A 13,697-nucleotide genomic window follows, 5' to 3' on the forward strand; every position below is an offset into this window, starting at 1 on the left:
ATCATACATTTTAATTAGGTTGAATCAAATATTTTATATGCTAATAAAAATAAATGGACATAAGTCTGCCATAATTTCATTTACCTATTTTTTTCTATTCATTATTTCTATTAATTTTGTATTGCTTATATTTATATTGTGTGTTAGATGTTATAGATTTTTTCAAAGTAGTCAGCATTAGATGACTAATTTCAATTTTTTCAATTCAATTAATTTCAACAGACTTCTGAACTAGATGCTCATTTCACAATTTTTTTCACATTTCATAACATAAAAGGATTATCCCATCAAAATTGTTAAAATAATAAATGTTAAAATAATTTTATTATAAAAGTAATAATATATCTTTACAAGAATTTGCCTTTTATGTTACAAAACTGTAAATCATTTCAGCTCAGAGATTTGCACAGAAAGAAGAAAATATCCATACTTCTCTAAACATCTTTTTTGTCACAGCTCTGCAGAGTTACTGATAATTTTTTATTTCTCTGCAGTGTTTTGACTTCTCCATATGGTTAAGCTGAGCACTGTCAGAAGTGTTCTCATCAAAGAGTTTAGGAGGAATCTGATGTTCAAGTAGTATGTCTATGCAAGTTTATTGCCATAGAGGCATGAGTCCATGCATTACAAAATCTCTTTTGGGCGTTTCCATGTTTGTAATGTAAAAGAATGTTCTCAAAACTAAAAGTAAAAGCACACTTGGGAAAATATTTGGATTTTTCTAATGCCATGGGCACCACCTTTCTTCTGGTATAATGATGAATTCTCTGTAAACACAGAGCAGTGGAGCTCCACATTAGCTCATATTCTGATGCAAAAATATACTGGAGGCCAAAATAAAAATAAAGTAATTAAAATGAAGGAAAGTCCATGTGTCGTGGATATTAAAAATATAACCTAACTCTTAAGCAAGGAAAAACCATGTATGAAACTTGCAAAGCTTTATTTATTGTTTAAACAAAACTGGAGACTTAAATATCCTAGCAGTGTCACAAATTAATATAAAATACCTATGATCATAGTTAGCGAGTCCTCTCTAACTTACTGTCTTCTCTTAATGGACCTTACATATTTGACAAGCTGTAAAGAATGAAAAATTATGTGTGAACAATTATGTGTGTTCTCAAAGTGGATTTAAAAGAAAAAGACAGAACATGCATCGGAGGTCTCTTTCTTCGCAGTGGCTATTGCATTGCTTCCAATATTCCAGATGGAAGAAGCTGTAACTAAAATTTGAAATAAGCAATGTGCTGACATATATACACTTTTTTTTCCACAGATTAAGATGCTTGGTGAAGCAACTGGAGAAAGGTGACATCAATGTGGTGGATTTAAAGAAGAACATTGAATATGCAGCATCTGTGCTGGAGGCGGTTTATATTGATGAAACCAGGTGAGTCTGACATGAATAGAATCGTAGAATGGTTTGAGTTGGAAAGGACATCAGAGATCACATAGTTCCAGCCTCCCTGCTATGGCAGTCTGCCCCCCACCAGCTCAACTGCCCAAGGCCCCATTCAATTTGGCCTTGAATGCTTCCAGAGATGAGACACCCACAGATTCTCTGGGCAGCTGTGCCAGTGTCTGACCGCCCTCTGAGTAAAGAATTTCTTCCTTATATCTAATCTAAACCTCCCCTCTTATAGTTTAGAAAAGCAAGAGCAGTTGGGAGTTACATTTTACAAATCTAGTCTTTTGCATACGGTTGTAAATGTTGCGAACTGAAGATCTCTGCAAATCAGAAGAATAATTGGTTGCTTTTAGGTTTTTTAGTGACAAGATTAAAACACTTATAATTCCGAAGATCAGGTGTAACCATCATCTGGAGGAGTTGCTTAGTTTCTGTCATCTTCACTTGCCAGATGTTCAGAGTATAAAGTCATAAGACATTTCTGAATGATGGATGATGGATTTTCTTTCGCACAAAGGTCACACCATGATAATCATACTGAGGACTATGTCACACAAAAAATGAGCTGTTTGGGAATGAAATGCTCACAGATATGAGTCAGGGTATTATAATCTGACCACTAACACTTAAGTTAATGAAAAGTTGTGATTTATTTTATAGTATTTAATTATTTGTTAATATTTATTGTTACTGGCAGTATTAATGGCAATCTTCTTAAATGTGGGTTGACTTGAATGAAATTGGAACTCCTAAGTAGAAGTTCTTCCTGAAAACATTTTAAGATATGTATTATAATTGATGCTAGCTAGCTAACTTACAATTTCATCTCAACGTGCTTAGTTTTTTTTTTTTCAAAGCAGAATGTTCTTGTATGAGAATGTTTCTGAGAATGTTTCTCAGTCTGCCAAACACTCTTCGATACTGCTGGAGCACGCATGCTATGTCTAGTCTCAGTCCCATCTGACATTTAGGAATTCTGCCATCATACTAATTATTGCACAGACCTAGCTATCTCATCCTCTCTTCTTGGAAGTCTGCAAATGTGATACTGTGCATAAACTGCAGGTCTAACTTTTTCCAGTTTCTTTTCCTTTAATGTGTATGATTCACACATCAAACCTTGCTGGTTTGTAATTTGGAGCATCAACTATTAGGCAATATAAAGCATAAACATTTGGAAACAGAAGGATGAAAACAATAGCAAATGAAGTTGGTACCAATGCTCTATTTCTCCCAGATTGTACTACAGACTAGGCTAGCAGAATCACTTCTGCTGGTGTCCTGCTCTTAGAGTTAATGCCTGTCCAGTTCTGTAAAAGACGATAAAACTGTGATAAGTGAGGAGACTTCCGGAGCAGCTGAGTCGTAGTTAATTCCATTTATATACCATTACAAATATAATTATTTCAGTTTTGCTAATTGATTTAAGTTAATCAAGCTTCCTTTGTACTGGATTGTATCAAGGACTGGTTTGTGGATTTAAAATAGTTTGAAGTTAAACTGATAAAATTTCTTAGGGAGATGTATAAAGAAATGATCAGCACACTTCTCTTCGAGCGTGTATTACCTTAATAGCACCATTATTTTCCAGTAATAGTTCTAAATGTAAATTCTGTTGACGCAGCTCAGGTTCTCAGGAAGCTTTGGAAAATCTGGATCCTCACCTCTGCATTGTGCAATACCCTAAAATCACCAGTGTATAGAACTTCATGTATTTTGCATGAACAATCATGGAGCTGTGTCATAGCTGCACAGTCAGTTGGGAGCAAGGATGTAATTACTCCTTCCATGCACCTCCTAGGTGATTGGGTGAAGTACTCATAGCTCTTTCTGAGTAGTAGCACCAGGACTGTGAAAAATTTTAGTTTCTAAAATAAGGCCTTTATTGAAACAAATAGTATCATTATAATGAGGAACCCAGTCTTTCTAGCTCCGTGTGGGAGTATCAAGAAAAGTAACAGAAATTTCATATGCAGAGAATTCTGGTACACCTGAAAATGCTTAGACTTCAGCAGCAGCAGGTGCATTATTTTCACTGTAAGAAACTCTTTAAATAAGTTTATTGCCCTCATAGGACCTAATGGCAAGATTATTAAACTGCCCAAATGAAAATAAATATACTTAGCTTTATAGTGGTCTAGAAGATTTTTGTCATTCTCAGGCTATTTTCTTAACCTTAGGAGCATTATGATCTCATAATGGTGATTATTTAGATGTTTTCAAAAAAAAATCATTAAGTTTGGGAAAGACCACAGGATGTCCAACCTTCATCCTGTGCCCACTAAGCCGGTCCCTCTGTGTACATCTACCCTTTTCTTGAACACCTCTAGGGATGGTGACTCCACCACCTCTGAGCAGCCCATTCCAATACCTCATTGCTCTTTCTGAGAAGAAATTTTTCCTGATATCTAGCTTGAAATCTTATTTATTAATTGCATTCCATATTTTGCAGAACAATATGATTTTTCATTATAATAAGTCATAAAGGAAATTAATTAAAACTGAGACAGGTGTCTAGTTTTGTTGTAACTTAATGTATTCTTCTCCAACACAACTGCAAACTGAGCTCATGGGCCTACCAGATTTTGTTATCATTTTCTCTCTATATATATACATTAAGCATATGGATTATGTATTTCCTCCCATACCTACAGCTATTTTTCCAAAGTATTATAAATGTAAAGCAATTTTCCTTGCCCATGCTACTTATGGCATGCATAACAGTTAAAAATGAAGTAACTTTAATGAAACCAATTCTTCAACTTTTATTCTATTATTTTTAGTGTTTAGTACTTTATATTCCATATTGTCCATTTTGGTTTATAGTTTTTGAATTTATTTTCTGTCTCTGGACTAATGCAATCTCTGTTACATTCAGATTTAGAATGGTGCACTGTTTGGACCTTGTGTTAAATTTATGGTAAGAGTACAGGCTGAGTTTCCACTTTTTCATTGTAAAATACTATCTGTACTACTGTTTTAAATTTTGACACTTTCCCATTAAAAAAAAATAAAAAATCCTGAGATTTGATTTACAATATAGGAAATGCAATGATGTCTTGTTGTCCAAAGTATTGCAGATTTAGAACAAAAGGTTCAGTACAGAGTACTCAACTCACATTAAAAGAATCATATTTTGTATTTTACTAAACCACTGCTTACATATCCAAGAAGACCTCAACTTCATCCAGACACCTAAAACTGGATCCTGTCTGTGATGTTCTCTTCCTCCCCCATTTTCTGGGAAATTAACAGCAGTTGAGAGAGAGCCCTCTAAAGTATCTCCATAGTCAGATTAGGAATAACAGTGAACAGAGAGAGATTTGATTTATTTTGATTGAAAGGCCTGTTTCATTCTATAAAGTTGTATATGGACATGCAAATATGTGCAAACTGGCAGCGCCTTAAGTTTTCATTTAGCATACAACCATCAGCTTGAAATGGGCTATAGAATTCCAACCCTTTAGCTGAGTAAGGAGCACCTTCCTCGGGTCCTTTTACTTTGCTTCTCTGCTGTTCTGTTGCTCTCTGCTGTGGCCTCTGATCTGAGGATAATGTAGTGTTTTAAAAACTGGGTACACATATCCGTACAAACTCCTTCTAAAAAATATATGCAGTTGGGTTGGTGAAAAGGCAGAGAGGTAACACAACAGGTTTTAATTACAGTGTTCTGAGAACAGACTCCTTTGGAACTAGCCAGATAGTAGAAATAGCATCCCCAAATTATGAAAAATTGATTTGGGGTAGTGATTTTCAGTATCCTGTATGAAAGATTCTGAGCTGATGGGAAGCTGGAAAATGGAGAGAAATCAGATATATGTAAGTGTTGCTTTTCTCTGAGCTTAATTATCTGTGGCCCCATGTTAACTAACAAGCTTCTTTATCAAACAGTTTTTAGGACTGCTGCATCTGTCAGTACTGAATAACTGTAAGCCACACGAGACACTTCCTTGAAAGAAAACTAGCACTTTGGTCACTGGAGCGGAGGCTCAGTGTCAGCTAAAAATAATCTGTGAACCTCTCACTGTTCCAGCCCCTCAACAGATCTCTGTGGAAGAAGTTCAGACTTACTCAAAAGGTGTTATAAATAATTCTGACAAGTCTTGCAGAATTTTCTCCGTTCGTACCTGACACTTGGCTTGAGGTAGTGGAAGAAGGATTTTTAGAGTCGAACAGGGAATAAATACAGCCTGATAATCCAGTGAGGACAGCTGTTCCGTTCCTTGTAAACACAGCTCTTCATTTGTGCTAAGTGAGAAGAAAATAAGTCAAGTAAAATGTAGATGGAAATGACAAAATTAAGAAAAAAAAGTATTTGAAAGCCAAAAAAAAACCCTGAAAATTTAAACTTACTATGGAAAATGGTTTTAAGTTATTCTGGATAAAGTCAGAATTTTTTGTTCGTATTAAAAGTTTTATTTTTACACTTCATCTGCTTTAATATTTTAGAAAATAGACTTGATTTCAGGAAGATATTTATCTGTGTTGTTTCAATTCCATACATAGATATCAGTTGGTTTTATACTGTATAATACCCTTCTAAAAGACTTCAACCTTTTGAAAACTTTTGACTTAGATGAGTTCACATTTCAGTAATATATGAATGAGATGTGTTTTATATAGCTAGCAATTGCTTTGAGCATCTTTCTTTGATTCATCAAGAAAAAATAACAAATACAAGTAATTGCCACACTCTCGAGGCAGAAAGGAAATCTCATTATGGGTAAGTGGTGTTGTAATAATACATGTCGTCTTTTTGCATGAGAGATCTGGAAGTGCTGGAGGTATTTCAGTGATACCATAAAGTAAACACAGCAGTCTTTTTGAGGAAAAACCCCTTATTTAAAAATGTTTGCATTCAAATATGCATAAACTTAGTGAAACAGGAAGTCATTAAATCCAGTCTTTGTGTCTGCAGTTGTTCTATACACCTAGGACCATACTGAATTTCCAGTGCACTGCTCCAGTAATGCACCAAGTATTTCTGCTGCTGCCAGCCTTAAAGCAGGGAAAAGCTCTGAACAGCGACTATGCCATTTGCAAGAGTTAGAGTTAACAACATCACCAAACATCTACGTGTCCCCTGAGAACACACCACAGAGGTATTTATGATGGGAACACACACTTGTGTATCTGTCATGTGGAATCTAAAGGAGAGGAGAGGAGCCCAGTTTTGGCTAGCTGCTGGTGCTCACAGAGCTCTGCGTGATGAGACCACGAATGGAACTTAGCAGCAGCTCAGTAACTCAGTGACATTCTCCCCCGCTTCCTGGAGATTCCAAGGTGAGGAACAGTCAGTGTAGCCAATTCAGCGCACAGCTTTGGTTACGTTTGCAAGCAGGAAGAGGCTGTTGCCTGTTCTCAGTACTGCAACAGACCGAGCCCATGGCAGCTGCTCTGTCTGAGACTAGTAATTAATATTTCCCAAAATAAATGACTTGGATACTTATTTGAAACCCTTGTGTCTTTTTTCACTTTGTTGTGGCCATTGATATGGATTTAGCAGCTTCTCTATATTTTAAACAAGAATGCAACTCAGAGAAGGCTCCATCTTATGCATTTCTTTATTATTTCATTTTCACAAGTTAATTTCACATTAGCGTTAAAAGGCTCTAAGCTACCACTATATCAGCATAGAGCAGCTGCTGCTTAGCATCACAGCAGGAGCTGATTGCTTGACATTACAGGGCTGTTTGCCTTCCAGTCCCACTCACAGGTACCAAATCTAAGTTGACTTTGTGAATCGTAATCAGTCTACTGTTACAAGAATAAAACAAGTGGAATGGGATGCCCTATTTGGTAATTATTTGCCAGATTAAAAAACTGGACTTTATGACTCCTGTCTGAGATTACTTAGTGGAGGGGAAATTGAAAGGGACAATTATTTAAGCGTGAAGTTAAATCAATCTTAAGTATTCATGATCCAACAAGCTTGCTATGAGTGTGTATTGCTGTCCTCCGTATCCAGTCCGTCATTAAATATACATTGCTTTGTCATTAATAAATATGTCGTATGAAGAAAATTATTCAGTTCATCTATTAAGTGATTCTATAAGTGATATTTAGAAATCACTGAGAAAAAAAGCTTATTGTGGTGAGAGTAATTCAGTGTGTTCCAGCTGTGTAAAATTTAAAATAAACCTCCAAAGGCTTTTGTACTAAACCAAGGGCTTTTCTGAAAGGAAAACTTAAAACAGCATCAAAATTATGTATAAAATCTAAAGTTACTGACAATCTGTTAACTTTGACTAAAATTCTGCAGAGCAGTTCAGTCATTTAATAAATGGCCTGACTACATTTTCAGAAAGTTATTGAATTTTTATATCTCAAAGTGATTGATGTCAATTTATTTGAGAGTCATGCCCTGCTGTAGGTCTTGTTCTACAGAGCTTCTGGAATTAAAGCAATTGATCAAAAACAGGAAAATATATAAAGTAACAGATATACTCCTGAAACATAATATTTTTTTAAATAATGGATATTGTGACCTGAATTTTAAGACTATTTGATGGCTAGGTCTGCATTTCTGTATAGAAAAGATAGTTGAAAGGCAGTACCTATCAAAAATTGAATATTTCCAGTGATGATGGCCCTTCACCCATTAGTTATCTGCTTTCATAATAATTGTACTTCATCCAGAGTCTTTGACATTTGCTGTAATTAATTAATAGATTGCAACAATTAATTTGAAGTTCTAAATCTGAGGACAAGTTTTTTGAAGAATATGCTAAATATTTTAATTGTGCAACATGTTGATTGGTTCATTACTTATTTAGAAAGATTTTTATATACCTGTAATGGGCCAGAGTCATTTTTGCTGTTTGCTTAATCTTCATTGGTACCCAAGTTAATCTTTTACTGAAAGTAAGTGGAAATTGTACCATCCTATGAGGATGTAAATACTGATTAAAGATATTGATTCATGCTCATTCATGAAGATAGTGAGACACAAATAATTGGGAAAAATGTGAATTGCCTATTTGGGCTATAAATTCTTTACCTGTTTCTAGGTCTTTTTCTAGACCTAGAAGAGGAGTTTGGTTAATTTACTGGCTAGATCATTAGCTTGATTAATTAGCTACGCAGTAAAGAGCTAATACTTCCTTCTCTCATCCTTTCCCTGGATCACATAATGCTCATCTGTGTTCTTTGAAATCTTTCACCATCTCAGTTAAGTAGAATGACTGATTGGCACTGGTGTGTTTTTTTTAACTCCTCAGCTATTATCTAATTTTTCTTTTTTTCATTTGCTTTTTCATCTTCTTCTCCATGGTACATTTGATATATTCCTAAGGGAAAAGAAATATTCTTCTGACTTGTTCATTACTATATTTAAATTTCTGATTAAATGAAAAAAGAGCTAGAAATGATCACTGCTTAAATTTTGAAAAATTACTTTTGATAGAAAAACACAGTACTATGACAAGAAAATCAGGTTATTAGTTACTAAGGCTGCAGTATTAATTGACTGCTAAGCTGAAATGCCATGGGCCATATCTTACATATTCCCACAACTGTCAATGGGAGCTCCACTCATGGAATGAATAGAATTAAATAACCTAAGCCTCCCCCTCTTCTTCCCACACATATCTCTTCCACACATTGCATGTGCTTAATAGGCTAATGATATATGGGCAAAATAAGTGCATGTAACCCTGAAATTCTGACTTTATATTGAAGAAAGAGTACTTTCTGTGGCACACATTGTGTTAGAGCATTTTTCTTCATTGTCACGAGCCACCTGTGAAGAGACTGCGTGGTGACCAGATTTGCAAATCCCCCTTGTTAAGTTAAGGTAAAACGATACTCAAGGTCCAAACACAGTCATCAATTTTATTGAGAATCTCTGTACTACAATTATCTTAAAAGTATTGGCACTCTTACAACTATATCTGTCTAAGATGCACAGGTAAACTATGTGATTTTATAAGAAATTCAAATAAATGTTGTATTACTTACCACCTTTACAGGGGAAAAAGAAAGGAGAGAGATGGAGGGTGGAGTGTGGAGAGAGAGACAGAGTGAGAGACAGACAAAGAGATGACCAGTCTAGGTTCCAGTGTTTGTCCAGCCAACAGGGAGGTCCTCAGTCTAGGAGAGTGCTTGTCTAGAAGCTTCAAAGTATTGAAGCCTCAAAGCCCTCCAGAACTTCTCTTAGGCTTGCTTTCATGTGGGGTCTGCCATCACAAGTTTGTCAGTAAGTTTGCAACAAGTTTGCAGTGGACAAGTTTACAGTCTGAACTGCTGCAAATGAGAGTTTGGGACTGGGCAAGGCTGTCCTATCTCTGCAGGGCCCCCTCCACCCAACCACATCTTCAGCCTCCAATTTGTTGTCGGGGTAATGGTCTTATTTAGGAAGTGTTTGAGCCAATTCCAAGTATACCACAGATAATGTGTTTTTTGTTGGTCTGCTATATTCATTTATTAGCATTTTTAAGTTTAGGGGAGAAAAAGCTAAATTATGTGCCTTGGTAAATTAATATGTGTTTTATTAAACTGAAGTTTAATTTGAACTGGAGTTCATGGTTTGCAATTCAGTGGTATTTGCCTTACTACAGTTTTACTTTGAGGTTCAGTTATGAGAACAACTGTGTAGCTCTAACACAGAAAGTAAATACCAACCATCTCAGCACTTCAGTCAGGTTGGTTTGGGGAATGAGACTATGGATCTTGCAACTGCTCCATTCCAAATAGTTCCTAGAGATTCTATCCTTCTATTTAGCAGTTGAGATCACTTATTATTTTCTTCATCAATTTATCCAATGGCATTTTTGAACATACGCAAAGTTTTTTATTGCAAAAGCTTACAAAAAACTCTGTAGTATTTGGAAAGAAGATCAATGGTTTAGCAGTGTTTATCTCTGTCTTGACCTCATCTTCTGGTACTATTTAATCTTTTTCTTCTCTTTTTTAACGTAAAGGCATCCCAAATAATTTCCTATAAAAGTAATTTACATATTCACCTGTGATTCATGAAGCAGAAGGTTAGAGCAAGAATTCTAATAATAATAGAATTGCAGAATGAGAATTTATAAATATATTTTTTCCTTTTATCTGAAGAATAACTTTCAATATACAAAACCCAAGCACCAGTAGCTGCCTACTGAGTCACTGATTTTACTGGAGCTCTTGGAAGCTATCAGTTCTAAGCAGATACACATTAAAAGGCCAGTAATTTAAATGCTCAGGAATAAAAATATTCTCAACGTATGCTTCTGATCATTACTTTTTTTTCCCAGTAGTTATAAAAAATGTTGAATTGTAAAACTTGTTCAAAGCAATGATGACAATGCTCAGTGTTTGCACTGAAATGATGTGATCATAAGCCTTCTGGAAGAGCCAGTCTTTGTTTCTGTTAAGTTTTGAGCAACAGAAGTGACAGTAAAAGGCACAGATGTGTAGGAAAATGGGCTTGATCATCTTCTTGGTATGTTCACTTCAATGATTTACACGCTTAGAATCTTGGCCAGCATCTAAGATTCAAAATGCAATACAAAACCAATATCTGTGTCAAAAATAATAATAATAAAAAAATGATGCATCAAAATCAAAACCTCATCCTAGCTGTATGTAAAAGCTAATTTTTGCTACTTACATAGAGTAAGTAGTGAAATACTTCTTGTTAGTACTTCTTGTTAATACCTGTGATTTCTGATACTTTTGCTGAAAGTTCTTTGTTTTACTTCTAGTAAAATTTATGTGTGCATTTTGCAAGTCAGTAAAAGTATTGATAAAACAATATGAAGTTCTTATGTCACAAGGCAGACATTTGTGAAACACATACGTTATATACACATCAATAAACAGCTGAAGTGTTTTCATAATCAGTAAATAAAAGATGAACAATTGAATATATATTTTGCAGGATCTGCAAGATGGAATATGTATGCTATCCACACCTGTGGAAATGTAATGGAACATAGTTTCTTTTTTGGTCCAAGTAGACAAAAGTAACTTTTCTAGCAATGCACATGCCATGAATAATTTTTCCTTATGTGAATTGTATTATTCAAAAGGTCAGGAAGATGTACAGACTTGCAGAAAATAGACAATTACCACTCCGTGCTTCCTCTCCTTAAATGCTGTTTCATTCAAGCTTCTGAAAGAAAGCAATTATCACTGAGAAGTAATTAAGGTATATGTTAGAATGTGTTCTAATCCAAGGGATCTGTAGGAGCTGGTACAAAGGACTGTGTTTACAACATCATTCTTTGTTACAATTGCCTTTTTTCCTTACCTGAGCAGGAACCAGAGACACAGGTTTAACCTGTCACTCTCATAAAAGATAGTTCAGTCACCTCTCATTACAAAGGACTGGTGTCATGAAAAAACCTGGATGTTCAAGAAACCAAACAAAAAATCTTGATTAAATAAACACTTTCTTCAAATTCTGATTTCTCTGTTCAGTCTTCATAAAGTAACTCCTTTCATTATCATATACAGACTGAATAATCCTCCTGCTTTACAAATGAATGTTAGAAAAGGTTAGAGAAACTGAAGTGTGTCTTGCTAGCCTTAATTCATATTCCACTGGTTCGGGATGTGGTCCCAAATTCACATCTACACCAGATCACAGCAAACTAGCATAGTGTTCTTTGTGCTACAAGATGTTGATTATTCCTGCAGCAGACTCTGCCAATGGTCTTTTTATTGCTGGAATAATTTCTTGTCTTTTCAATAGTTAGAAAAATGTTTTAGAAATTATAAGGCGTATTCCTGTTTATACTACATCAAATGCCAATCCTGAAAAAAAATTTTAAAAGTAACGATCTGTCCAGGATATTTAATGTATACTTCATATTTATGAAGTGTATGGGATATTTAAGAATGGTGTTATTCTAGTAGAGATTTCAGTGGACTATAACAGTTTTTAATTTGGGAAATAAAATCAGTCTATAGCTTTTGACCTCTTGGCAGTCTCAGACCTGGTTCAGGTTTGCAAGATGATTTGCCTGAGTCCTTTCTTCTGCACGAATCCTTCTCCTCCAGATTAAATTACTCACCTCTGACCAGTTCCCCACTGCCAGAAAAACTGCATCATCCTTGTCTATTCTGTTTCTCTTGTGTTCTGTGTTTGTAATCTAACAATTTTGTATCCCTGAAAAATAGGAACCAGTTCTTTCAGTAAGCAGTGTTGTTGTGGGGAGACGGTTTTCTTTTTTTTTTTTTAATCCTGGTTAAGAAGTTCCACAAAATGTCCTGCCAACCAGATGAGCTGTTGAAATTGAGAATAGGGCGGATGAGCACAAATATGCGATACTCCAGTGTTCTCAAATAATTTACGTAACATGTCTTGCATCGTTTTTCCTACTGAACGCCACCCCCTAATCCCTCAGGTAATATTAGATTTATGTGCAGGTTCCTTGGAAGTGTATTGTATTCAGGGTTTTCCTCATAGTCTGCGCTTTTGTTCAGTTCCTCTATATGCCATAGAAGACCTAGATTAGGCAAGGATTTCAAAACAGTGATGAAGAGATATGAATATATGAAGAAGGAGTGCACAAATAGGAGGAAAAATCAGGAGTTATATATAAGAAATTCACAATTAAAAATACTTTGTCCACCATTGCTTTGTGTTCAATTCATGGAGACCTGAGCAGTTTCAGAAAGACATCTCCAGAGAAATAAATATATGTAATCAGATCATGTCTGGAATTCAACTTGTCCTAGTTTTAATAAAATGTTTTAAAAGGTTGGCATGATTTACATATGTTCAAATCATCCTGTCTCTGGAGTTTCTTGAACAATTGATGAAGGAAAACTTATTATGAGAATAAATAGGTGATTTACTTCTAGAAAAAAACAAAGAAGACTGAGTGATGTGGGTGAGAAAAAAGTGATCCTACTTCTGGTAGATCTGTAGAATTGTAGAATTTGACTGTTGAATGTTGAATCTGTTTTAGGAGAATATTGTAGTTTCTTCTAACTGAATTGATCTCTGGTTCTGTTTAAGTGAAGTTCCTTTTAAAGACTTTCTATCCTGCATTAGGTATACATAGCTTTTCTAAGCATTTAAATGATTTAAGATCTTAACCAGTAACTTGTAGTCCAATTTTTTAATAATATTGTCATGATTTTGTTACCAACCCTTCAATAGAAGTACTGATCTGAAAGCAGGAAAAATTCATTCTCATTAATGCTTTTATAGCAATGGAATAATGCAGTGAACACACGTACTGCATGTTCATTGAAGCCCATTCACTGGGTTTTATAAGTCATTGTTACGTTTCAGTCCACCAAAGCTGTGACATCTTTGTGGAAAACTTTTTACTTACCTTTCCTTGAA

At 35.1% G+C, this 13,697-nt stretch overlaps 1 protein-coding gene across 5 annotated transcripts in view; it reads left to right on the plus strand.

Annotated features, from left to right (window-relative positions):
• Nucleotides 1-13,697, plus strand: part of PDE1A (phosphodiesterase 1A) — a 164,118-nt gene that overhangs the window by 109,868 nt on the left and 40,553 nt on the right. For all 5 annotated transcript variants that reach the window (XM_010713529.3, XM_010713528.3, XM_010713532.3 and 2 more), the window contains one exon: nt 1,280-1,393. In XM_010713529.3, the coding sequence (XP_010711831.1) occupies nt 1,280-1,393 (114 nt within the window). The remainder of the gene's footprint in view (nt 1-1,279; nt 1,394-13,697) is intronic.

This window comes from Meleagris gallopavo, chromosome 7 (genome assembly GCF_000146605.3).
Source record: "Meleagris gallopavo isolate NT-WF06-2002-E0010 breed Aviagen turkey brand Nicholas breeding stock chromosome 7, Turkey_5.1, whole genome shotgun sequence".
NCBI classification, from domain to species: domain Eukaryota; kingdom Metazoa; phylum Chordata; class Aves; order Galliformes; family Phasianidae; genus Meleagris; species Meleagris gallopavo.